At 39.0% G+C, this 27,479-nt stretch overlaps 2 protein-coding genes across 2 annotated transcripts; one reads left to right on the top strand and one right to left on the bottom strand.

The window, feature by feature from the left end:
* Positions 1 to 149: 149 nt before the first annotated feature.
* Positions 150 to 10,025, top strand: LOC127635818 (notchless protein homolog 1-like). The gene is made up of 13 exons (XM_052116053.1): positions 150 to 197; positions 385 to 525; positions 2,072 to 2,289; positions 2,409 to 2,488; positions 2,585 to 2,661; positions 2,765 to 2,862; positions 3,557 to 3,749; positions 4,461 to 4,596; positions 4,710 to 4,756; positions 7,691 to 7,893; positions 8,515 to 8,674; positions 9,310 to 9,380; positions 9,488 to 10,025. Exons 2-13 carry the CDS (start codon positions 391 to 393, stop codon positions 9,498 to 9,500), a joined length of 1,431 nt encoding a protein of 476 aa, XP_051972013.1. The 5' UTR covers positions 150 to 197; positions 385 to 390; the 3' UTR covers positions 9,501 to 10,025.
* Positions 10,026 to 10,100: 75 nt separating this feature from the next.
* slc25a1a (solute carrier family 25 member 1a) lies at positions 10,101 to 23,638 on the bottom strand. Its single transcript, XM_052116054.1, is given in 10 exon segments — positions 10,101 to 12,154; positions 12,244 to 12,317; positions 13,413 to 13,528; positions 13,640 to 13,744; positions 16,627 to 16,711; positions 16,836 to 16,974; positions 17,056 to 17,155; positions 22,643 to 22,750; positions 23,316 to 23,403; positions 23,405 to 23,638. Coding segments are annotated over 10 exon segments (1,071 nt in total). The 5' UTR covers positions 23,546 to 23,638; the 3' UTR covers positions 10,101 to 12,039.
* Between the last annotated feature and the right edge of the window lie 3,841 nt (positions 23,639 to 27,479).

Genomic DNA, 27,479 nt, shown 5'->3' with positions numbered 1-27,479 from the left:
CAATCTCTGTTTTATTTTGGTCTCCCATGCTGCTGTCGTAGAAGCATCTTCTTTTCCGACTTCTGGCAGTGCACTTACGTTGAAGGCAAAAAAAATAAAATAAGTGAGTGACATTGAAGGCGCGCGAATATTACGTCACGCTACGTAATTTTGTGCGCACCAGTACTGCTACACGCGTGGATCATTTATTCAGTGAAGTGAGTTATTTTAGTTTATACAAATATGTTTTCTTTTTTGTTTTGTATACATGTGAAATTACAGTTTATTTCTTCAATTTGTAATGTTTTGTCTACTGACAGATCATTATATTTATTATTTAGTGTTTCCCCAAGTTAATGCCTCACGTGCTGTTGTCAAAATGTACATTTCCATCGGTTTACAAAGGGAAGGATGAGCGGCGACGTGGAGCGTGTGTTGATCCAGCTCCAAGATGAGAGCGGTGAGATACTGGGATCTCCCTTCGATGTGCCGCTGGACATCAGCCCGGATAAGCTGCAGCTGGTCTGCAATGTTCTCCTACAGAAGGTAGGGATATAAGGAAACAGAAATTATGTTATTCATCCAACTGTCAGATCCCATGATGTCTTGGACTGGAAACAGTTTGGGTGCCAAATATTCTATCTAATAAAATAAACATATACAGTAATGTGAAAAAGTTTTAGGCACTTATAAATAATGTTGCATAGTGAGGGTGTCTTCAAAAAATAGTGACATACATAGTTTTCATTTATCACTTAATGTCATACAAAGTCCAGTAAACATAAGAAAGCTAAATTGATATTCGATGTGACCACCTTTGCCTAATTCTCCTACACCTGGACACAGTTTTTCTTGGTTGTTGGTAGATAGGAGGTTCCAAGCTTCTTGAAGAATTTGTCACAGTTCTTTTATCTATTTAGGCTGTCTCAATTGCTTCTGTCTCCTTATGTAATCTCAGACAGAAATGCCGTTCAGTGGGGGGCCATGACATCTGATGCAGGGCTTCCTGTTTGTCTATTCTAATCTTTTCTATTTGCAAAAGTAATGTTTGTGTGGTAACATTTGTATTTCCTATTGACACACTAAAGCTGAAGATATAAATAACCATCTTAAGACAAATGCTTTTGTGAAACATCTTATGTGCCTAAGACCTTTGCACAGTACTGTATATTTAAAACATAAAGGCTCAGCTGCTGGTTGCAAGAAACTCCTCAAAGAAATAGTTAGCCCAAAAATGAACATTCTCTCATCATTTACTCACCCTCATGCCATCCCAGATGTGTATGACTTTCTTCTGCTTAACGCAAACAAGATTTTTAGAAGAATGTCTCTGCTCTGTAGCTCCTTACCTTAATGCAAGTGAAGGGTGGCCAGAACTTTGAAGCTCCAAAAAGCATATATAGGCTGCATAAAAGTAATCCATATGACTCCAGTGGTTAAATCCATTTCTTCTGAAGCAATATGATAAGTGTTTGTGAGAAACAGATAATTATTTAAGTTCTTTATTACTAAAAATCAACAATCTTTTGTTTTTGCCAATTTGCATTCTTTGTGTATATCGCCACCTTCTGGTCAGGGAGGAGAATTTATTCTAATAAAAGGACTTCAATATTGATCTGTTTCTCACCCACACCTATCATAAAGCTCCACAAGTCATGGATATGTTGCCTTATGTGCTTTTTGGAGCTTTAAAGTTTTAGTCACAATTCACTAGCATTGTGAGGACCTACAGAGCTGAGATATTCTTCTAAATTCTTTGTGTTCAGCTGAACAAATAAAGTCAAGCACATGTGGAATAACACAAGGGTAAGTAAATGATGCGAAACATTTCATTTTTGTGTGAACTATCCCTTAAAGTTAAGAAACCCCTTGGACAATACACTTACAATTAAAACTAAGGGGTTTCTTGCAACTGGTACCAGGGAGATTCTGGACAACTGTGGCACAGTGTAAATCATTTATACAAATTTGGTTATGATGATGTTCATTGCTTGATAGCATCTGTTTATTTACATCTTACAATTTGCCAGTTTTGAGTAATGAACTGCAGGTGTTCTCTTTTATCAATCTGTCTCTTTTTGTCTGGATACAGGAGGAGCCTGTGCCATTCCTGTTCTTTGTGAAGGATGCAGAGGTGGTGTCATCTCTGGGTACCTGTGTACAGACTCTGGGGCTGGAGACGGAGCAGGTGCTTCCAGTGGTGTACCAGCCACAGGCTGTGTTCCGCGTGCGGGCCATAGCTCGATGCACCAGCTCTTTAGAGGGCCACACAGAGGCTGTTATCTCTGTAGCATTCAGCCCTACGGGGAAGTGAGTTGATCGCTTAACACTTTAATATCTTACAAATTACTGTATAAATTTAGTGTTTATTTGGGTTTATGCAATGGAGTGCCTGAATTTGTTGTTATTGTTGTGGTATTTTTACTCAGATATCTGGCCAGTGGATCCGGTGACACTACAGTGAGGTTCTGGGATCTGAGTACAGAAACTCCACACCACACTGCCAGAGGTCAGTTCACTGCTTATCTTCTAAATGGTATCAATACAGTGTGTCTGTTTTTTTTAAACTATGCAGCTGACAGTTTTGATCATCATGTTTGTCAAGGCCACACACACTGGGTTTTATCCATTGCCTGGTCTACAGATGGCAAGAAGTTGGCATCAGGGTGCAAAAACAGTCAGGTGAGCACGTAGTGTGCATTGTTACTGACATTCACGTTTGCCATAAGGAGGGTCTTTAGGTCTAATATATTGTTTTACATACTGTATGCTGTGATTTCTGTAGATCTGCCTGTGGGATCCAGTCACAGGAAGTCAGATAGGGAAGGCTTTGATGGGACATACAAAGTGGATCACCTGGCTTTGCTGGGAACCTCTGCACCTGTGAGCTTAAAAAAATTCAACATATGTTCTTTGCTGTCTAGATCGGGTCTTGTAATCAAAGTCACCCTCATGCCATCCCAAATGTGTATGACTTTCTTCTGCAGAACACAATTGAAGATTTTTAGAAGAATATTTCAGCTCTGTAGGTCCATACAGTGCAAGTGAATGGTGACCAGAACTTTGGAGCTCCAAAATGCACATAAATGCAGCATAAAAGTAGCCCATGTCTTCTAAAGAGATTTGATGTGAGAAACAGATCAGTATATACGTCCTTTTTACTATATATCTTCACCTTTGAAAAGCCCTGACCAGTAAGTGACAATTCACATGAAGAATGCAAATCAGCAAAAAAAAAAAAAAGTGTTAAAGTGGAGATTTATAGTAAAAAGGACATATATACTGATCTGTTTCTCACATCAAATCTCTTTAGAAGACATGGATTAAACCACTGGAGTCATATTGATTACCTTTATGTGCTTTTTAGAGCTTCAAAGTTCTGGTCACCATTCAATTGCATTGTATGGACCTAAAGAGCTGAGATATTCTTCTAAAAATCTTAATTTGGGTTCTACAGATTAAAAAAAAAATCTTGCACATCTGGTATGGTATGACAGTGAATAAATGACGAGAGAATGTTCATTATTGGGTGAACTATTCCTATAAGTTTGATCCTCTAAACTCTCACTTCTCACAGAAACCCAGAGTGTAGGTATTTGGCTAGCTCCTCTAAAGACTGCTCAGTTCGGATATGGGACACCGTTTTGGGTCGTTGTGACAAGATTCTGACAGGCCACACACAATCTGTGACGTGTGTGAAATGGGGAGGAGATGGACTCCTCTACACCTCATCTCAGGACAGAGCCATTAAAGTCTGGAGAGCCAAAGATGTAAGAGATTAAATTGATATTTTTTTCCTCATGAATGTAATAAATGAATCAAAGCATGTTTGTCAAGACAAAAAAAATCTGATTGCAGTCGCTTTTGCTTGAATGTCCACATTAGTTGTCATAGTAACGATGCAAAGTAACAGTGCTTAGCAATGGATGCTTTTCCATTGGTTATGTTTTTTTTATGAAGGCAGTATCCAAATATTTACACATTCATCACAGACAGCAGTTTAAAAAATGGTAGAGATGGTATATGCAATGTTTGTTGCTTCTAGGGTATACAGCTGTCCCTTTTTAACCGTGACATCCCATATTTTGGATGAAATAATGAAGTCATACGGGACTATTGTATTATTCTAAAATCATAGACTATACCTTCTTCTGTGACAGTTTGAGAGGTCTGAATGGGGTAAAACCGCCATCTAGAACACATTTTTTAAAGTCTGTTTTTTGTAACAATCCTACAGCATGGCAATCATTATTGTTTTCCCTTCTAAGTGCCCTGTGAAGACATAATTTATGATCTTTGGAATGCAGTACTTTTTCTCGTCGTAAAACCTGACGAAACAACGCATCGTGCGAATGACAAAAGAAAACATGAAATCCGATTTGACTGTTCAGGCTAAGACACATTAACAAAAATCTGATTTTAATCGAATTCCAAACCACCCACGAATGCATAAATAGGCTTTTTTCTTGCTTATGTTACAGGGAGTTCAGTGCCGTACTCTGCAAGGTCATGCTCACTGGGTCAACACGTTGGCTCTCAGTACTGACTATGTTCTGCGAACTGGAGCGTTTGAGCCAGCGACTGCCACTATAAACCCTCAGGATCTTAGTGGCTCATGTAAGATCACACACATTCCACACAATTGTTTTAGCAACAAAAACAGATTCATTTATTATGTCTTTTATCTATGTAACTTGGATCGTTTTTGTAAATGTTTCTGGCTCCTACAGTGGAAGAGATTAAAGAGAAAGCTTTGAAGCGCTACAACAACATCAGAGTGAGTGTGACCTGTTTGTATACAGTACAAATCTCAACCTGTGAGAGATGTGATTTACTCATATATATACACACACACACACATACACAGTGGGTACGGAAATATTCAGATCCCCTTAAATGTTTCACTCCGTTATATTACAGCCATTTGCTAAAATCATTTAATTTTTTTTTTTTCCTCATTATTGTACACACAGCACCCCATATTGACAGAAAAAAACAGAATTGTTGACATTTTTGCACATTTATTAAAAAAGAAAAACTGAAATATCACATGGTCCTAAGTATTCAGACCCTTTGCTGTGACACTCATATATTTAACTCAGGTGCTGTCCATTACTTCTGATCATCCTTGAGATGGTTCTACACCTTCAATTGAGTCCAGCTGTGTTTGATTATACTGATTGGACTTGATTAGGAAAGCCACACACCTGTCTATATAAGACCTTACAGCTCACAGTGCATGTCAGAGCAAATGAGAATCATGAGGTCAAAGGAACTGCCTGAAGAGCTCAGAGACAGAATTGTGGCAAGGCACAGATCTGGCCAAGGTTACAAAAAATGTATGCTGCCCTTAAGGTTCATAAGAGCACAGTGGCCTCCATAATCCTTAAATGGAAGACGCTTGGGACTGACCAGAACCCTTCCTAGAGCTGGCCGTCCGCCAAACTGAGCTATCGGGGGAGAAGAGCCTTGGTGAGAGAGGTAAAGAAGAACCTAAAGATCACTGTGGCTGAGCTCCAGAGATGCAGTCGTGAGATGGGAGAAAGTTGTAGTAAGTCAACCATCACTGCAGCCATCCACCAGTCGGGGCTTTATGGCAGAGTGGCCCGACGGAAGCCTCTCCTCAGTGCAAGACACATGAAAGCCCGCATGGAGTTTGCTAAAAAACACCTGAAGGACTCCAAGATGGTGATAAATAAGATTCTCTGGTCTGATGAGACCAAGATAGAACTTTTGGCCTTAATTCTAAGCGGTATGTGTGTAGAAAACCAGGCACTGCTCATCACCTGTCCAATACAGTCTCAACAGTGAAGCATGGTGGTGGCCGCATCATGCTGTGGGGGTGTTTTTCAGCTGCAGGGACAGGACGACTGGTTGCAATCGAGGGAAAGATGAATGCGGCCAAGTACAGGGATATCCTGGACTGAAAACCTTCTCCAGAGTGCTCTGGACCTCAGACTGGGCCGAAGGTTCACCTTCCAACAAGACAATGACCCTAAGCACACCGCTAAAATAACGAAGGAGTGGCTTCACAACAACTCCGTGACTGTTCTTGAATGGCCCAGCCAGAGCCCTGACTTAAACCCAATTGTGCATCTCTGGAGAGACCTGAAAATGGCTGTCCACCAACGTTTACCATCCAACCTGACAGAACTGGAGAGGATCTGCAAGGAGGAATGGCAGAGGATACCCAAATCCAGATGTGAAAAACTTGTTGCATCTTTCCCAAAAAGACTCATGGCTGTATTAGATCAAAAGGGTGCTTCTACTAAATACTGAACAAAGGGTCTGAATACTTAGGACCATGTGATATTTCAGTTTCTTTTTTAATAAATGTGCAAAAATGTCAACGATTCTGTGTTTTTCTGTCAATATAGGGTGCTGTGTGTACAATAATGAGGAAAATAAAATGAACTTAAATGATTTTAGCAAATGGCTGCAATATAACAAAGAGTGAAAAATTTAAGGGGTTCTGAATACTTTCCGTACCCACTGTATATATATATATATACACACACACACACACACCGATCAACACAACATTAAAGCCACCTGCCTAATATTGTGTAGGTCCCCATTCTGCCGCCAAAACAGCGCTAACCCGCATCTCAGAATAGCATTCAAAGATGCTATTCTTCTCACCACAATTGTACAGAGTGGTTATCTGAGTTACCATAGACTTTGTCAGTTCAAAATGGTCTGGCCATTCTCTGACCTCTCTCATCAACAAATGGTAAATGGTCTGTACTTATATAGCACTTTTTTAACCTTAGCTGTTTTCAAAGTGCTTTACACTGTGACTCATTCACCCCTTCACACACACACACACCAATGATGGCAGCGCTAGCCTGCCAATGGGAGCAACTTGGGGTTCAGTGTCTTGCCCAAAGACACTTCAGCATGTGGAGTCATGTGGGCCAGGAATCAAACTGCCAACCCTGCGATTATTGGACAACCCGCTCTACCACCTGAGCCACAGCCACCCTCGAAACAAGGCATTTCTGTCCACAGAACTGCTGCTCACTGGATGTTTTTTTTTTGTCACCATTCAGGGTAAATTCAAGAGACTGTTGTGTGTGTGAAATTCCCAGGAGATCAGCAGTTACAGAAATTCTCAAACCAGCCCATCTGGCACCAACAATCATGCCATGGTCCAAATCACTGAGATCGCATTTTTTCCCTATTCTGATGGTTGATGTGAACATTAACTGAAGCTCCTGACCCGTATCTGCCTGATTTTATGCACTGCATTGCAGCCACATGATTGGCTGATTAGATAATCGCATTGATGATTGTTGGTCTCAGATGGGCTGGTTTGAGTATTTCTGTAACTGCTGATCTACTGGGAATTTCACGCACAACAGTCTTTAGAATTTACTCAGAATGGTGCCAAAAACATTCAGTGAGCAGCAGTTCTGTGGATGGAAATCCCTTGTTGATGAGAAAGGTCAACAGAGAATGGCCAGACTGGTTTGAACTGACATAGTCTACAGCAACTCAGAATAGCATTCTGGGAGAGTTTGTTTTTATCTCACCACAAGTGATTATCTAAGATGTGTGTTTGCGCTGTTTTGGCGGCACACAAGGGGGACCTACACAATATTAGGCAGATGGTTTTAATGTTGTGGCTGATTGGTGCAGAATTGAATGTGAAAATCAGTGTCTAATGAAAGAGAAACCTTTAAATGCATTTTTTTTTAATTCTCTTTAGGGTGAGGGTCATGAGAGGCTGGTGTCAGGATCAGATGACTTCACAATGTTTTTGTGGAATCCAGCAGAGGAAAAGAAGCCAGTGGCCCGTTTGACGGGTCATCAGGCGCTGGTCAACGAGGTGCTTTTTTCACCGGACACGAGACTGATTGCCAGTGCTTCATTCGATAAATCTATCAAGATATGGGATGGAAAGACTGGAAAGTAAGGAAATTGTCACACATAACTCACATTTTTGTGGCTTTGACTCAGATTTGGCTTCGGAATAGCATACTGCCATAATATTCATACTATTTCTACAGTATGTATATATTTTCCTTTTTCTCTCTCTCTTCTTGAATCTTTGATTGGACTGCAAAAAAACAAAAAACAATGCTGTCGATTGAGCTTAACATGTACTGAACCCGGAATATTCCTTTAAACTAAACACAATGTAACATACTACTTTTTGAAATATTGCATATTGTTTCATGTACTATTTAAAAAAACATGGTAGGCACTAATACAGTATTTACTGGGAAGAATGCAGCCAAGCAGTTCAATAGTGTTCCATTCTGAAAAACCTTCAGTCTCCTGATTACAGTAGATAGAAACCTCATAAGGAAACATTGTATTTCCAGTAGTGTACACTAGGGGGCACTCAAGTCGCATCAGCGTTGGCATGTTTTGTTTATTGGCACATGGTCTTTTCTAGAACAGGAAAAACCACCAATAAAAATTAAACAACATACAGAGTCAAACATGTTATGGGTTTTTTTTTTCTAGACCAATCAATTTGCATTAGTATTTTAAGATCCTGATCTGATGTCATTTTATGCTGTCCAGGTATTTGACCTCCTTGCGTGGTCATGTTGGGCCTGTGTACCAGGTGGCGTGGTCTGCAGACAGCCGTCTGCTGGTGAGTGGCAGCAGTGACAGCACACTGAAGGTGTGGGACATCAAGACAGGCAAACTGAACGCAGATCTGCCAGGCCATGCTGATGAGGTAAGACACAATGAATTTAATTCAGAGGTTACAGCCTTGTATTTAGTACATCTTTATCTGCTGTGTATTAATACTATAGTGTTTTAATAAACATTTTAAATATTGAATGCATTTAATGCTTCTCTATGTTTGCAGTTTTACAAGTATTGGTGGGGATTATAAGTAATTGTTCATTTTGATTTCATTCACTGATTCCATCAGTGACCATTTTTGGAGATTCTATATTCACCCAGTAGGTGGTAACATATGAGCTTATTTTATGTTTTAGTGAGTCGTTAAATAATTTTTTCAACTAATTAATTAAAAACAGTCGTTCGCCACTGAAACAATGGAAGAGAATGAGGATGATTTGTACAAAAACACGGATTCGTTTACAAAAATAACAACGCAAGTTCAAAACCAGAGTATGAGAGCAGTGCAGAGCGAGTTGATTCTTTTGGAACTTTTATGCTGGCGGAAAAGAAAGCACGAACCGGACAATTTTTTTCTGAAACTCAAGATAATCAATATTATCTTATTCAACTGTTGTATAAAGCAAAGCATAGCAATACCCTGGCATCCTCGCTGTGATTTTTGCATAAGCAAGCACCATATTTTCCAGAAAATATAAAAAAATGTCATCTTGTATTGTTCAGGTTTTTGCTGTTGACTGGAGCCCTGATGGGCAGAGAGTGGCCAGTGGTGGTAAAGACAAGTGTCTAAGAATGTAAGCGACCCTATACACCTCACAGATTATTTATTTTTTCGACAATGCGGTATGTCACGCCACCTGGTCTGAACACCTGTTATGTCTTATCCTCTTTTCCCCTTTAGATGGAGGAGGTAACGGCAGAAACCATTGGCTCTGCATGCAACAGCCAATCAGGCATCTTGATGCATCGACTGACGACCCAACCCACTGGACAACAATGTCAGAGCAAGAAGACTTAAACCTCAATGAGCCGTTTCATTAAAGCTTAATGAAACGGCTTGGTTGGCTTCACAATAGCTGATGTATATTGAGCTTTCTGATGTTGTCGGGCTTGATGGAGATAATATGATATGGCGATATTTGACTGATGAAATGTACTGTGTAACTCAACAGTAAAATGAGCAATTGCCTTGTGGAATTTGCAGCCAAGCTGACCCAGTGTAATCTCTTACACACACTCTCTTTGTGATTAACTTAATCCTTAATGCTCTGATACAGGCAGCATAAACCGGGTCTGTTCCAGCACTAAGCGATAACCAGCATCGTCACAATGGTTCATACTATGTCAGCAGAGGTTTTCTCAATAAGAAGCAAAAGGAATTTTATTGGATCTGTGGTTTGTGTGTGGTTTTCTTATCTTGAATAAAGGACTGTAGAGCATTAAAGACTGTCCTTATCGCACAACACCTTTAGCCACATGTTATTCAGGCATCTGATATGTTAAGTTTAGAAGCTTAGAGCAGAATTCAAAGATTTTAGATCAATTTATCAATACTGGCCTCAATTGGTGAAGGGCAAAAGCACAGGAAAGCCACTCAAAAAGGTCACAGGGTCTTAAAAATTACCTATATAGTTTACTGAGTTTGTGTGAAGTATTCAGCAATCTGCATTGTTTTAAAGCACTGGTTACATATTTGGCACTGGTTACTTCTCTGACACAAACAACAATAGCATAACTTGTATGAGTTGCTTTGGCAGAATGAGCAACCCAAGAGAGACGCTTAGGTTAATGACAAAAAAAGCTTAATATAACAGTGCAACTAAAAGCAGCTGCCATCTTATTAAAAAAAAAAAAAATGGAAATTTACATATAGCAAAAAGGAGCAATGGTTCAGCTGTTCCCACTTTGGCATGTTTCTGTGACTTGATAATCACATAGATAGTTGGCTCTGGAAGGCTTGAATGGCCTGGCTTTCTGTCACAATACCAGACAATATTATTCAAGCATGCAAGTTTTTTCCAACACAAATGTCTGCGCTTCAACCAGTTTTGAGTTGCATGAAAACAAACATTTTTACAAAGCCACAAAATACATTTAAACCATTTCAGTACATATTTTAGTGTTACTCAAGCACTAACTGTAAATGTAAAATGGAACGAAGAAAAGTGTGGATTACATTGATATTTTGGTAACACTTCACAATAAGGTTCTATATATTAACATTAGTTAACGCATAAGGTATCATGAACTAAGAATGAACAATGTTGTTAAACATTTATTAATCTTGGTTCAATTATAAATATCATATTTTTTGTTTCTAGTTTATAATGCACTGACATTTAATGTTCTATGTCAATTTAGTGAGGAATAGTAATGAACTACATGTAAATTGTTGAACTACTTCTATACTTACATATTGGTATCGTTATTGCTATAGTAATATGTGTAGCACATACACTAAAAAAGTGTACCAGATGTAGAAATCAACAATATTAATAAATGATGTAACCATCAGGCTGATTTTTTTTTTAAAGCCAAAAAAAATATGCATTTGCATGAGATTTGAACTAATCACGTTATTCTCTGCTTTTTACGTCAAACAGCAAAGAGGTATGTGCACAAGACGTTGGATAAGCCCCCGAGAATGATGTGCCACAATCTGACTTGCTGCCAGTTCTGACTCCCTGCTTGGTCCTCATGCCTAAAGCCCCACCCCTAACCTCATTGGTCCCTATCCTTAAAACCCATCCCTACCCCTAACATTAGGATACAAGAGAGACAAAATTCAGCACTACACCAGTAAAGATGTTTAAATGCAATGCAAAATCAGGGTAATGGGCAAAAATCTACATGTCGATAATTTATTCTTATGGCCTTTATGACTGTGCACCAATAAGGGAAAGCTGTTTAATATGTTTACATTACCACACACGTCGGCTTATTAAGCATAATGGGGATATGAACGTGCATGTAAACGCGCTCAGTTTTGTTCATTGCAAGTTCATATTAACCTATTGCATTAATTAATGTTAACATACAACTTTACTGTAACGTGTTACCAATAACTAAACTTGTTTGTGCTACTATACGTTTCAAGCCACATAAGTGGATTGTCTCCCAACTATTTGTATAAAAGCGTGGCGATGAGAAGACACTTGCATGACTTTACAGAAGTGAAGAGTGCAAATTAATGATACACTATTCATCCTTGTATTAATAAATTTTGTGCGTAATATAAGCTAGAGTTTCTTTCTCGTGACTCAAGGTCCTGTCTTCAACATCTCCCGCTGATCTATATGGACACAGATGGCTAGTTTAATCCATTCCTCTGGGTCAGAGGTCACCATTGAAGTCAGGATCTTTTAACTTGCTTGACGAGGCCAACTGTGTTTGGATAGTCCTCTCTGTCTCATTCTAAATCAGTTCTGTGTGGACTTATGGCCTAGTCCATCTTCAGTCTGTTCTCCAGATGTTGTTCAGTAGCTTCACAACCTCCTCGTACAGAACAAAGACAATGGCTACGTCCAGACACACCCGACCCAGTCGTGGGACTGTGCCTTTGTAGAACCTGTAATGCAAACAAACGATAGAAAAGATTTAGGCAAAAGACAACAAAATGTATGGCTGTTGAAACTAATAAATGAAGTACAAACATACGCTTGAGGCCCCTCGTTCTTCAGAATCTGGAAAGCGCAGTCCATTGTGCTCTTGTAGCGATGAGCCTCCAAACCCTAAATATAAAAATATTAAAAATCAGTTTATATATGGGAACATGTTTAACATATTTCTAAAAATATAACATATTTCTAAAAGACTTTATTAATATTAAGCCCATTTTAAATGGCGTCAAAGTGAGCTAGATGATCATGGATCAGGTCACTGCAGGATATATACATTAAATTAGCAAAATATAAATAGTTATTGTATATTTATATTATATATTTTTGATAAATGACACTGCATATTTGACCGTTGTCTCTGAAGCCAATTTCTAACATTGCTGTGCCACGTAGTTTCTCTCATACAACTTCACTGTCTTTTACTTCTCACATAATCAACCATTTTAACTCAAATTAATATTTCATGTCCTTTTATTTAGCTGGTGAGTAGACTTGTAATGAGAGGGATCAGCTTTATGTTGGGTCATTATTTTGCAATAATGACCAGGTGAGACTACATTATCCCCTACATACCTGTATTGACAGCACTTGCTCAGCTTTCTTACTCTAAAAGGAATGTTGCGGTTTCAATACAAGTTAAGCTCAATCGACAGCATTTGACAGCAACCGACAACAACAACAATGTTGAAAACCACGAAAGAATTATTGACTCGTCCCTCATTTATTAAAAAAAGGAGATGCAGTTACAGTAATGCACTTACAATGAAAGTGAATGGGGCATGTCCATATATGTTAAAATACTGTTTCAAAAGTACAGCTACGAGATACGTGAACATGATTTTAGTGTAATCAATACGTTTATTAACCTTATCTGTGTAAAGTTATATCCCATTTTACAACGTTGTTGCCATGACAACAACACGTCTATAAAGAAGTGATTTTATCACACTGAAAAATTTTAGCATGTATAATGTTTACATTATGTGGCTATACTTTTAAAACAGTACTTGTTTTAATGTTGATGGACTGGCTCCATTCACATCCATTGTAAATGCCTTCCTGAAAGCTTTTTTTTTTTTTTTTTTAGATAAACAATAATATTTTCTGTGGTGATCAACATTATGCTACAAATTCTGTTAATTGAGCATAACTTGTACTGAACATTCCTTTCATTTTGACAAGTTTTTTTTTTTTGCCCTTGCTAACCTGCATTCTGGTCTTCACCACATCAAGCGGTGTGTTCCCAAAAACACTCGCCGCCCCGGCTGTGGCACCAAACAATGCTGTAACCAATGGATGCATCTCACAAGCTGGATCATCACCTGAAGATCAAGCCAAGATAAACAGATTTCATTCCATTTTTATTTCAGTAATTTTTCTCTTAAAATATATTAATTTATTAATGTGGTAAAATTATGCGATCTCATCCTCACCTTTGTACCAGTTCCGCAACAAATTCATTACATAAAAGCGAATTGCCTGGTTGCTACCCTGTTTCAAAAGTGTAGCGGTCAGTCCTTGATATGTCCCTCGAAAACCTGAAAACACAGAGTGGACATTATGAGACCTCAGTTTCAAAAGCAGTTCCCTATTGATTCCGTTCATTCAACATTGCATCTGAACGCTATGGGAAATGATTGGCAATGGTGTTTGAGCCCCGCTCTTTAAGGCGCACATTTGCCCTATACAGGAGAGCGCTCAAGCACAATTTGTTCAGAATTTCAGAAACTGGAATGGTGATATAGTCAATTAAAAGTGAAACAATCTGTCTGTAAACAATTGTTGGAAAAATGACTCATGTCATGCACATATTAGAATAATAGTAAAGTCATCAAAACTATGGAATAACATAAATGGAACTATGGGAATTATGTTGTGACTAAACAAAATCCAAAATAAATCAAAACTGTGTTATATTTTAGCATCTTCAAAGTAGTCACCCTTTGCCTAGAAATTGCAAACATGTACTCTTGACATTTTCTCAACCAACTTCTTGAGGCATCACCCTGGGATGCTTTTTAAACAGTATTGAAGGAGTTCCCATCTATGTTGGAAACTTATTGGCTGCTTCTCTTTATTATTTGGTCCAAGTCATCAATTTAAAAAAAAATGTTTTTTTACATAACATTTTAGCTCCATGAGGGCCTGGTGTTGTGCTTGGTGGATGCTGGTGAGGGACTTGAAAATTTCATCCAGCAGTGATGACTTCATGGTGGTGTATCCTTCCTCCTTACCAGATTTTGGCACCACTCTGACAAGGTTCTTTAACTCTCTCAAAGAGGAAGCGGGAGATGGTATTAATTGAACGTGCGTTTTTATTTCCCACACAAACTTCAGAATGCTTTCCAAGTTCAACACAATGAATACATTGCAACTCTCTCTCCCCTCATGTGGTCTGGATAGCCCTTTAAATCCCTCTTCGCTCTCACTGCAAACATAAAACTGCTGTTAGAGGTGATTTCCCACAGGTGTCAATCCTTACATTACTCTCTATGCCTCGCTCTCCACAAATATCACCACACTTCTCTATAGGCAGACATGATCTGATCATAAACTTCCTTAGGGGACTGAGGCTCTTGAACCCCCTCGCCCTGCTACGGTTCCAACAGGGGACATAAATCTTTTGCAGAGGGCTCTGTTCACGAGCCCACCCCCCCCCCCCCCTTCAAACCATTAGAATCCGCTGAGTAACGTGTACTCTTTAAAGACTGCACTGTTGTTGGCTGTGGCCTGACTCAAACAGGTTGGTGATAAACAGGTACTGTCAGTTGACAGTTCATGTCTGGAATTCGGTCCGGGGCTTTCAAAAGCCCCATTCAAACCCAAAAAGGCTATGTGCCTAAGGTGCACCTGCAATCTTTCTCTTCTCCACCGTCTAATTCGGATGAGGAGCAGTTAGTGCATTTATTATGCCCTTTGCAGGCATTGCATCATCCTCGCTTATGAATCACAGGGCATGATATGCCCTATTGGCGTAAAGGCGCATTCAACTAGAGGCATGGCTTCCTCATGGGCATGGATAAACGGTATATCCCTACAGGATATATGCTTTGCAGCAGTAGTGTTGTCATAAAACATGTTCAAGAGATTTTATAACATAGATGTGGCATCCGTCACATCGCAAGTCCTCTGTCTAGAGAGCCATCCATCACCCAGCGGGTAAGCCTGAGCTCCTTATTTCGGGCGGGCTACCTGTTAAGATTTTTATACAGCCACCTGTGTAAGCCGCTATCCAATTTACTCTCACTAGAAGTCACAAGCACTTCCAATTAGGGCTGAAACACGATTAGTCAACGTTATCGGCGACTATAATAAATTGTCAAAAATTTTCGTTGTCGAATAGTCGTTTGATGTCATTTAACATAACACAAGATCACATTAAACTCAAATGATGATGTGAGAGAGTAGCACTGCAGTTCACGCCTGACTGAGGAGAGGAAGAATTACACAGCTCACAGTCCAGATGCACTCCAAACTTTCACAGCTTCAGGTGATATAGATCACAAAGTATTAGAGAATTATAATGCAAAAATACCAAATAAATAAATACAGAAGCACTTTTGTTGAGGAATAGGCAGAGCCGGAGCTCTTAAATGCAGTTATATATAAAGATGGATTTAAGTGAACAGAAAGGTGAGAGGCGTAGTCTTCGCCCCATTATACACTGCAACAAGTTTTTGATTTGTTTTTGTTTTGGCTTGTTTAGAGGTATTTTTAAAAGATGATTTTGTCCTCTTTATTGTTAGTAAGCACGTTTAATACAACCTTTTATGTCAGGGCAAAAGCTAAATAATCGGTTAAGAGCCAATGATTAATCGTTGCAATAATAATTGCAATAGTTGAATAATCATTTTATTAATCGTTAGATTAATCGATTATCAAAATAATCATTATTTGCAGCCCTACTTCAAATAGAAAATAACCTCCCTCCCTACCTCTGGTTATGAAGGGGTTCAATTATTCTGTGTGTATTATGACTCATACAGATCCTCAGATAAAGATTACATTTCTTATAAGCAGAAATTCTTCCAGAGAAAAAGATCAAATGACCTGATTACTCATTTTGCACTACACAGATTTTTAGCCAATCAAATGCTCTCTGGAATGAGAATGTACCAACCCCTAATACCATCTCTATCCAAACAGTAGACAGAAAACCACAGTTCACAACTGTGATGTACCTAAAGCCTATTGGCTTTTAAAAAAAGATATAACCTCTTCGATATGCCCTCTATTACAATAGCAAACGTTAACATAGGAATATAAACATCAAGCCATTTCATGTTGTCTTTAAGCAATTTAACAACTCCGTTTCTTATTCTACTAAGTGATTAAATTCTCATTAATTATTCTATTGATTATTCTTTTCAGTGGTTTTTGGAAAGAAAAAATTCCCAACCCCAGTATCTAGTTCAAGTACCTTGATCTCTGATAATTTCTCGCACACCATGAAAGAACCCTCTGTAGCGTGGCCTCAGAGAGCACTGGTCATGAATGAACTTCACCTGAAAATAAAACAGTCAGCAAAGTTTAAGCAAAACATTTGTCATGTTTAGATGTCCCAGAATGTACAACATGTTACATATAGATTGATAGTTTCTCTCATTCACATGCTGTTTACAGTCCAACCTTCACTGTCTCCATCGGACAGACCACCAACACCGCCTCAGCTATTCCCGCTCCAAGCCCACACAACAAACTTCCTTTATTGTCAAGCCGACCCGTGGCATCTCTCATGGGGTTACTAAGGACCTCGAACATTCCAAACCTGCCATTATATCAAAACAAAACAGTGAGACACATTAAAGGATGAGCACAGTATAAAAATGTGAAACCCTGCAATTCTTACCGTACTGCTGATTTCGGGATGGATCCATAGAGCAGCGAGCTAAGCCCTCTGTACAGACCTCTCAACCCATGATCTTGCACCGTCAGCTTCACACAGTCTCCTGCACAAAGAACCAGGTTTAAATGCTTGCATTAGTCTCACAAAACCAGAACTTTGACTAAGCACATGTCTGGTCAACAATGCAGCCAGTTCTGGCCAGGAAACATTCACTTAGCCAAGTATTTGTTTTTCCTAAAGGAATATTTCAGCCAAAAACAAAAATTCTCTCATTATTTACTCACCCTCATGCCATCCCAGATGTGTATGATTTTCTTTCTTCTGCAGAACACAAAGATCTTTAAAAGAATAAATCGCAGCTCTGTAGGTCTATTCAATGCAAATGATTGGTGACCAAAACTTTGAAGCTCAAAAAAGCTAATAAAATAAGCATAAAAGTAATCCATAAGAATCTAGTGGTTTAATCAATGTCTTCTAAAGTGAACCAATAGGTTTAAGGTAAGAACAGACCAAAATATAACTCCTTTGGTTATAATGATTTCAAGCTCGTTTACACTTCGATCGTGTCTAGACACATTATTTTTTATCCAGCACGCAGGGAATCACACATACACTGCTACTCTAATGAATGAGTGCATTCTCAGCACTTGATGCATGACAGTGTGGCCTCTGGAGGTATTCATAAATTTAAACTTTCAGACATGCTGCTATTCAGATGAATCATGTGAATGAATCATAAGAATTACATGTGCATAAATATTAAGTTGCCCATTTTCTACAGTCATTATGGTAGCAATTCTGACTCACTGCACTGAGAGGCTAAAGAGACTGCAAACGGGTATAATAATGAATTAAACAACAAATAAACATGCGTATACAAATCTGATTACATGTGATGTAATGCGAGTTATGACAATCAGACATTGTGTTGAGCGATTGAGACTGTTTGGGCGATCAGGAGCCCTTTCAGCTTCACTCCCTTCAAAATGCTCACTTGCTGTGTCAATCAAACATGTGCACTCTCCAGGTGCTCTCAATATCTCATCAGTCACTGATATATTCTTCCTAAATTCCTCATTAGTGTTCTGCTGAAGAACTAAAGTCATACACATCTGGGATGGCATGAGGGTGAATGCATGATGAGAGAATTTTCATTTTTGGAAGAACTATTCCTTTAACCTCGTGACCCAGCTTCCTTCTGCATGGATTGTGTATTTTATCTTTGCTACACTGTGCATCATTTAATTTCATTCAAACCGACTGATCTCAGTTCAGGGAGAAACGCCAACAAAACTATATCTGGTAAGAAACCTAATTAAGTTTGTACATTGAAACCAGATGTAGTCCAAATTTTAGTCTCTAGTTTCATCCGATATGCCTTTTTAAAAATTGGAGCGGTTTATCACAAAATCTAAATTAGCACTATCGTGGACTATAGGGCTATTGTTCCCTTAGAAATCCTATATTTACTGTAGATTATCACATTGAGAATCAATGGGTTCATCCAAAAGCAACATTTTTTTAATGAAAATTAGGTGCATTTCGAACTGTTCTGAGACCAGTGCAGGCAGACAGAACACTGGTGGTAAAATAACTGACTAAATAGAGAGTAAGGGAGCATCCTATAGCTTCCCTATCCAGCCAAGCTTCCTATCCAGCCAAGTCCAATCACTCTAAAATCCAACCAAAATTTCAGTTTCAGGCTGCAGATGATGTTTGGACCACTCAACATGGTTGATAGACATGGCGCAATGGTAATCATTACTTAGATTCAGAATGCATAATTTTATTTTAATGTGGTTGGCAGTGATCGGATGATGATGGCTATTACTTAAATCAGAATTAATTACGCCAATGTCTGAAAGGTAAAATTCTTCAACACTGGCTATCACTTGTTTGTTTGACAGTGCAAAGAGATCACTGAAATTCGGTCGCCAAAGTAGAAAAAACACTGTAATATAAAAGACAAATTATTTTTTTTGTGCTTTTCCCAATACACATGGTTTCAAAGCAGCTTTACAGAACATCAACTGTAACGTCTGTTACATCTCAAAACATGAATAACCAACACTTCTGGATCAAAAACAAATCTGACTTTCTATAGCTTGGTATTATTGAAAATTTCTAAATAAAATTTTTAGGAAAACTATTTGCTCTAACATACATACATATATATATACATTCCACACACACACACACACACACACTTTTTTTGCACGTTTATTAGGGGCTAATAAACTCAGCAATAAATGAAATGCTCCTTTTCCAGGACACTGTATTTTATAGATGTTATTTGGATTTTGTACAAAATCCAAATAACTTTTACCATATCTTTATTGTAACGGGTTTAAACAATGTTTTCCATGCTTGTTCAATGAACCATAAACAATTAATGAACATGCACCCATGGAATGGTCGTTGAGACACTAATAGCTTACAGATCGTAGGCAATTAAGGTCACAGTTATAAAAACTTAAGAGACCTTTCTAACGACTCTGAAAAACACCAAAAGAAAGATGCCGAGGGTTTATGCTCATCTGCGTGAATGTGAATGTGCATTAGGGATGCTGCGTGGAGGCATGAGGACAGCAGATGTGGCCAGGACAACAAATTGCAATGTCCGTACCATGAGATGCCTAAGACAGCACTACATTGAGACAGGAAGGTCAGCTAATCAACCTCGCAGTAGCAGACCACGTGTAACAACACCTGCACAGGATTGGTACATCTAAATATCACACCTGCGGGACAGGTACAGGATGGCAACAACAACTGCCCTAGTTACACCAGGAATGCACAATCCCTCCATCAGTGCTCAGACTGTCCACAATATGCTGAGAGAGGATGGACTGAGGGCTTGTAGGCCTGTTGTAAGGCAGGTCCTTACCACACATCACCGACAACAACGTCGCCTATGGGCACAAACCAACCTTTACTGGACCAGATAGGATTGGCAAAATGTGCTCTTCACTGACGAGTCATGGTTTTGTCTCACCAGGGGTGATGGTCAGACTTTATACGTTTATAGTTGAAGGAATGAGCATTACACTGAGGCCTGTACTCTGGAGCAGGATCAATTTGGAAGTGGAGGGTCAGTCATGGTCTGGGGCGGTGCATCACAGCATCATCAGACTGAGCTTGTTGTCATTGCAGGCATCTCAATGCTGTGCATTACAGGGAAGACATCCTCCTCCCTCATTTGGTACCCTTCCTGCAGGCTCATCCTGACATGACCCTCCAGCATGACAATGCCACCAGCCATAATGCTCGTTCGGTGCATGATTTCCAGCAAGACAGGAATGTCAGTGTTCTACAATGGCCAGCGAAGAGCCCAGATCTCAATCCCATTGAGCACGTCTGGGACCTGTTGGATCGGAGGGTGAGGGTTTGGGCCATTCATCCTAGAAATGTCCGGGAACTTGCAAGTGCCTTGTTGGAAGAATGGGGTAACATCTCACAGCAAGAACTGGCAAATCTGGTGCAGTCCATGAGGAGGAGATGCACTGCAGTACTTCATGCAGCTGGTGGCCACACCAGATACTGACGGTTACTTTTGTCTGTAGCCTAGTTTCCATCCACTTTTCACACTATTTTGTTAAAGACAAAGTGAAAATGCCTTCACCATAAAATTGGTGTGTGATGACGTCATGCCTAAAAAAACACTTTGTCGCATAAGTTGTGGTTTATCGCAAAACAGAAATCTGCCTTTAAGCTGTTTCCATACAGAAATCTGTATTTATCACTAATTCGCCTCCCAGATGTCTCTAATCTTTTTCCTCTGAAGTTTTGGTAAAATGGGGAGATTATTGAGACAATTCATTGAAATTAGCCAGTTTATTGTAATTTTAATTTCACAAATAAAATCAATCAGAAGAGGAGGAATTGCAATCAAAAAGGAACAGTTGCCCTACTTATAGGACTGTAATATTGGTCCTGATGTTGCGCCTATCACAGGTTGCCACCGGTTCTGACACGAATGTGAATCGTCATGGCCCTGTTCAAGCTGGCAACCTGCACCAAGTAGTGGGGGAAACTTTCTGTCTTAGAATAAGGAACATCCATCGATAAATATATGCTATGTGCACTGCTATTAATGAAAAAATTATGCTGTGTAATATCAGAGTTTACATATGATACGTTTCTGATATTCAATAGGCTATTTTGAACAATCATCTAATCTAAAGCATCACCATCACAACTGCATTATATCCCGCATATTTCTCCAGCAACTTTTAATGACCAACTGACCTTGATTGTCCTCTAAAATTGTATTTAGCGTTATAAAGCAAAAGTACATTTTCTGAAGAAGCTCAGCAAATACGATCCGAGGTAAAAAGGGTTAGATTTTAAATATTTAAATGTTTTAAAATGTTCAAAAGCTAATTTTCTGAAAGTGAACTCATTGGACAAATAGTTCTGATAATTTATAGTCTTGAAAAAAAGTGTAGAACAGTACAAGAATGTAATTCAGCCGACTTTTTTCATCTACCAGAACAGGGTAAGACTAATTTAAGTTTGTGTAAAGAAAAGGCATATATAGGTCTAAAAAAAAAAATTGTGTCATTATGGAATTAATAGTTTTTTATTTAATGCTTTTTTTTTTTGTTTGGTAATTTATTTGATTTAATACAGGTAATTTTGCCTGCATTTTTTCAAATGTAAGCTAAACAATAATTTCATAGAATTGGGCGACATGTTAGTGTTCCAAAAAAGCACACTGAAGCTTTTCTCCTAGTACTGTGTATTTATTTTTAATTTAAAACATCTTTGTGCATAAAAATGATATGTTTTATGGGCTAATTCTATGACTGCCGTCTATAATTTTGAATGGTGTTGAAAAGCAGCTTTAATAAATAAAAGGATGACTAACATGATTAAATTATTCACAAACAGTGGCCATTAGTTTGTTTTCTGTGCACTTGTAGATGTGAATGATATGAGATATTTGTGTTGGTACTCCTGGAAGTGTCATGTTTGCAGCATTGGATCTATATGCCGTTAAAAACAATCCATAATCACGTACAATAAATTGGCTTTTAAGGATGCATACCTCGTTGTCATGATTAACACAGGCTAATGATTGGGGTAAATTCTGTAATGTGAAACTACATTTTTGCGTTATGCCAATTTTCTCGACAAGTGTTTCCAAACCAGTTTTTCACGACATTTGATGTAGAGTTTATGCACTAGAGTTAAACGAAAAAATATTATGTCGACACTTGTGAAATTTTAGTGATAATTAGCATTTCCATAAGCTTTATTTGGATGCGCTAAAACTTTAGCACAAAATACGTGGATAGAAACAAGTATTTCAGTTTATGTCTTAGTTGTTAAATCTTTATATGTTCATACAAATATTTACAAATATTAAGTTTGCTGAAAATAAAAGCAGTTGAAAGTGAGAGGACGATTATTTTTTTGCAGAGTTTAGTTACAAATCAAAAAGGGACATGGAAAAAACACACAGCAGTCATGCTCGGATCTCAGGAGGGTTAAAAGTGCTTATTGCATCGAGGTAACTTGCAAACACAACTTTTGTTTCCAGACAAACTAATCAAAACCTGTGTGTCCCAACTCCTGGGCACCTTACCTATGCCTCTGTACCGAGGAGGGTTTGCTCTTTCATCTAGCTGTAGCTGGGTCTTCACATACTCCGTAGGGAATGTGATGCAGATCTCAATACCTCCTGCAATACCACCTGGGTAAAAATTATATCATCAGTGAATATGAATGCAAAACAGTGTCCAAATTACATTGGGTGACACAAGCGGCAATCGGTGAAATTCAGTTAAGCGTACAGCTCTTTATCTGCCATCAAGTACAAGCTGGTTTCTTACAAAGTCGTTTAATTACAACAACACACACAATTCCCAACATGACTGCAACGAAATCGATGTTGTTGTCAAAGTAACACTGTTGACATAATAAAACTGTAATGTATTTGAGAAAATCTCAATGCATTGAGTACTAATATGTCTAAACCTTTATAAACTGCTACCATTTGGTTGACCCACCAAAGACATGCAGGTCATGGACTAACACAGTGAAACAATGGCAAAAGCAAAGCAACAAAGTGCTATGGAATTTGAAAGGGCTGTGGAAAGGGACATGCATGTAACTGCATGCACACTAGGGCTCCTCTAGATATTTGATCCATAGTCAAGCATGACTGTTGTTGTGCGCTCGTGCATAATAGGGTATCGCGTGAACACCAAACATTAAAGCGTGTCTGCTTATAACACAAACACAATGGGACCTTTTACCTGCAAGGATAGCTTTCCACGGATGGGTGATTTTTCTCCCTCCGATGGCGGCGGCCGCTAAATTTCTTTGACCTGAATAAATGTTGGGATATTAGGGTAAAATTGCACGTCGAGCCGCCGCCAGGCCGGGTCAACGGCGCGGGATGCTGTTGCGGTGTGCATCCTCGTTTCAAACCCGCATCTTTACACGGCCTCTCCGAAACAGAAAACGGTTTGTACAACGACGACATACTCTAATGATATTTTACATAAAAATAAATAATATAAATGAACATTCGCCCTTTTTGCCCTGTTTAGTATGACGATGCGTCTGCCCAACACAAACACAGGCAGACCACTCTAAGGCGTGGCAGTGCTGGGCTCATGAATATCAATAATGAGGTGATGCAGCGAGCTTAGCCATTGGCCCGTTGTTTTATTTGGTTAATTTATTACGCTATTCATCTCATGTAAAATTAATAGGATGTAAGAACCAATTGTGTTAACATGTGACCGCCACATCCACATTCTAGAGTTCTTTTGAAACAAAAATGTGACGTTTTATAACACCGTGTAACAATTTATTTTATTTTTTTTCATAGAAAATGGCTGTTACATTTACATTTATGCATTTGGCAGACGCTTTTATCCAAAGCGACTTACAGTGCACTTATTACAGGGACAATCCCCCCAGAGCAACCTGGAGTTAAGGACCTCGCTCAAGGGCCCAACAGTGGCATCTTGGTGGTGCTGGGGTTTGAACCCCCAACCTTCTGGTCAGTAACCCTGAGGCTCAACCACTGAGCCACCACTGCCCCATCTCTGCTATTCCCCACAAACTTTGCTTTTGTGACCAGGACAGTGATATTGTGAAATGTACCTATTTTCCAGAACATTCCAGATAGATTCATTGCTGAGTAAACTTGGAATAACTTCTAGAAACGTTCAGTAGGCTAATATAAATAGTAGTATAAATACAGGCAGGGACGTACTGGGACTGAAATTCAACCCGGGACTTTAAGATGGAGAGGCCTTTTACGCGAGTGCCCTTGGTGCACGAGCAGAAGGATTTTTTGCAGTTATTTTAATTCTAATAGTGTTTTTATGGTATAAAGAGAATCAGATTACACTGAAGACCTTCAAGAAATTTTAGGATGACACCTGCCTCTTCAGGTTGTATAAGCAAGTCACCACTGCACTGAACACAACCAGGTCAGCAAAACCTAATCTCGAACACATAAGTCACAGTATAGTTAGTATACTGCTAACTACCAGCATGTCATGTGTACAGTCAGTCGGAGTGATAAAATGGTTACAAATACTAACAAATACCCACTCAGATACTCAAAAAACACAATGCAGTCCCATAAAATAGAGATTTGTGTGTGTGTGTGTGTGTGTGTGTCCTCACTTTCAGCTCAGTTTCCCCTGTGCTGGACCCTGCCTCTGCTTACTGATTGTACAGCTGAGAAGAACATCAGTAATAAATATGACTAAAAATAATACATTTTCTAATTCAATCTGTGCTTCAGTCAGGTTATTATCTAGTATGTGGAACTATTGGCATTTTATCCTATATGTAAATATGTAATATTGTGCTGTATTTTTCTATTTTGTGTGTGTGTGTCCTTAATAAAGCATTGATTGATTGATTGATTGATTGATTGATTGATTGATTGATTGATATGCCTAAAATGATTGCCTACCCAGCCTTGCACACTGCCCCTCTACCTGTCTGTTTCCTGGTTTCTGCTGCTCCTCCGCCTCTTCCTCCTCCTCCTCGCTCCTCTTCTCTCTTCCTACATTGGAATTCTACCAAGCCATGTAATAAATGCCTATATTTAAATGCAAATATAAACAATTTCAGTGTATAATAAATCAGTAATATATCCCTAATCGTGCACCTGTCCTGTCCATGCTGCTGGGTCCTTCCTCATCTGCACCTCCGGCTGCCACAGCACTCTTTCCACTACGGAAAAGATCTGTTACTTTGGCGCATTTAGCTGCCTCTTGTGCCAAAAATTTTATCTTTTTAATTCTTATTTTTTCGGCCCCACCCATTTCTTTCTCTTCTATCCTTCTTTTTGCCATTTTTACCGTTCCTATCTGTTGCATTCACACAAACCCGCCAAACATGACCAAAAGTAAACTCCTTTGATCGGCGCCTAGTTTGAGCCAATCGGATGTCAGGAAAAACGAGGATCAGTCCAAGTTGGGAGGGGCCGCTCGTATCCCCCCTCAGATTGAAAGTATTGGTCTGGCCCGGTCTGAATCGCACACACACACACAGCGTTCCGCTTGCAGCTGAGAGGCCGGTTAGGCCGGTCGCGTATCATTAAAAAAAAAAAAAACTCTTTGACCACCGGCCGGTCTTCGGCCTGAAATGGACCGGCCGTTCGGGATTGTTCCCGGTATTACCGATGGCCAGTCCGCCCCTAAATACAGGGGCCTTTTAAGCCCACCAGTTCAGTTTAGTTCCAGTTGCCTAAGTGGATACATATCTAAATTTTTCTGAGATGGCATCAAGAGGCTGCAAACATTCGGCAGACGCATTATGCTCCAATTTATCAAGACAATGCCTTGTTGATGAGAAAGTTCAACAGAGAATAGCCAGACTGGTTCAAACTGACAGAGCCTACGGTAACTCAGATAGCCGCTCTATATAATTGGGGCGAGAAGAATGGCATCTAGGAATGCTATTCTGCGATGCGGGTTGGCACTGTTTAGGCAGCACGAGGGGGACCTACACAATATTAGGCAGGTGGTTTTAATGTTGTGGCTGATCGGTGTATGGCAACAGTGATGAAGCGCAGATGTGTCCCTTCATGCTGCCAGCAGTGTTCCATTTCTGCACCCATTTCTTGGCCACACAATCCTATTGAAAGCCTGGACCTGGGCCAGAGATAGGACATCCATGGTGACAATGATGGAGGGTTTTGCTCCATCACTATGAGTGAAAGGGAGATTGAACTGCTAGGAAATTAGTTAGGACCTGGATTGAAGCCTTGAATTGTTTTTGTCCAAACAATTCCAAGGATCCCAATTTAAATATGATTGTACTCAAAGTGTGTGCATGATTATTTGAAACCCTGTAGCTCCCAAACTCAGGGAACAATTTCAGATCTGCAACTTTATCTACTTATGTCCTTATAATATTTATTCTTTCTATATATTTCTAAATGTCCCCATTGAGATATTAAGTAAATATTGGAAAATTAATCAAAAAATTATTTTTGTGATATTAATTTGATGACACAACATGCACAGATCAAACAATAGCAAAGGTCAGTTTAGGATTACAACTGCAATTCGAGATCAGTCATTGAATGAACTTAATTCTCCACAGTAATACAATACCTGTACTTCAGTTACAAGTAGAATTGTGCTTAACGGGGTCCAATTTGACCAAATGGGACACTGATCACCCTGTTGGTGGCATCACACAAAACAACTATTTTCAGCAAAACAACATAATAAAGAGCTAAAACCTCCTTGAATTCTTAATAACAACTATTTAAATGCACCTATAACTCCTTTGACCAAGGAAAGATAATTAAATAATGTAAGTGCAAGGGATTGTGGGTATTCCCCAAGTTTTCTACTCAATAGTTAGAGTTCTTAACACTAATATTATGTCGATGTTTTTTAAGATAAATAAGTTCAGTGAACTTAAATATTTGAGTTATGAGCCCAAAACATTACATTTAAGACAACTTAATTAACAATAATAAAGACAACTTGATATTTCCAGAAACATTAGTGTTTACGGTATATTGGAATCTTTACAATAAGGCTGTTACTCGTCTAACCCATTTAGACAGTGGTCTATCCACAAAATGAAGAAGTGAGACATTACTTTCGCACCCTGAGCAATACAGCTAAACCTTTGATAACTGAATTAGTATGTAGTGGAATGATTAAAAAAGGCACAGTTTCAGTGTTTTGGCAATTTATGCTGAGAACTTGGTAATTGTTCTTCCTTTTTTGTTGGTCCTTTCCGCACATGTACTGTAGTTGTTGTCTACCTCTGGCATATACTGTATTAGTACATTTACATATAGGCCTACACATAACTACAATCAGACTAACATTGAAGTGCATTGCAAATTGAGAGTTTTTTGTAGTTATGTGAAGTTAACTTTTACTTAATTTTTTCACAGATACTTTCTTTAATGTGAATCCTGT

This window comes from Xyrauchen texanus, chromosome 43, assembly GCF_025860055.1.
Source record: "Xyrauchen texanus isolate HMW12.3.18 chromosome 43, RBS_HiC_50CHRs, whole genome shotgun sequence".
Classification (NCBI taxonomy): domain Eukaryota; kingdom Metazoa; phylum Chordata; class Actinopteri; order Cypriniformes; family Catostomidae; genus Xyrauchen; species Xyrauchen texanus.
Note: the sequence above shows the minus strand (reverse complement) of the source record. Positions and strands in the feature narration are given on the sequence as shown.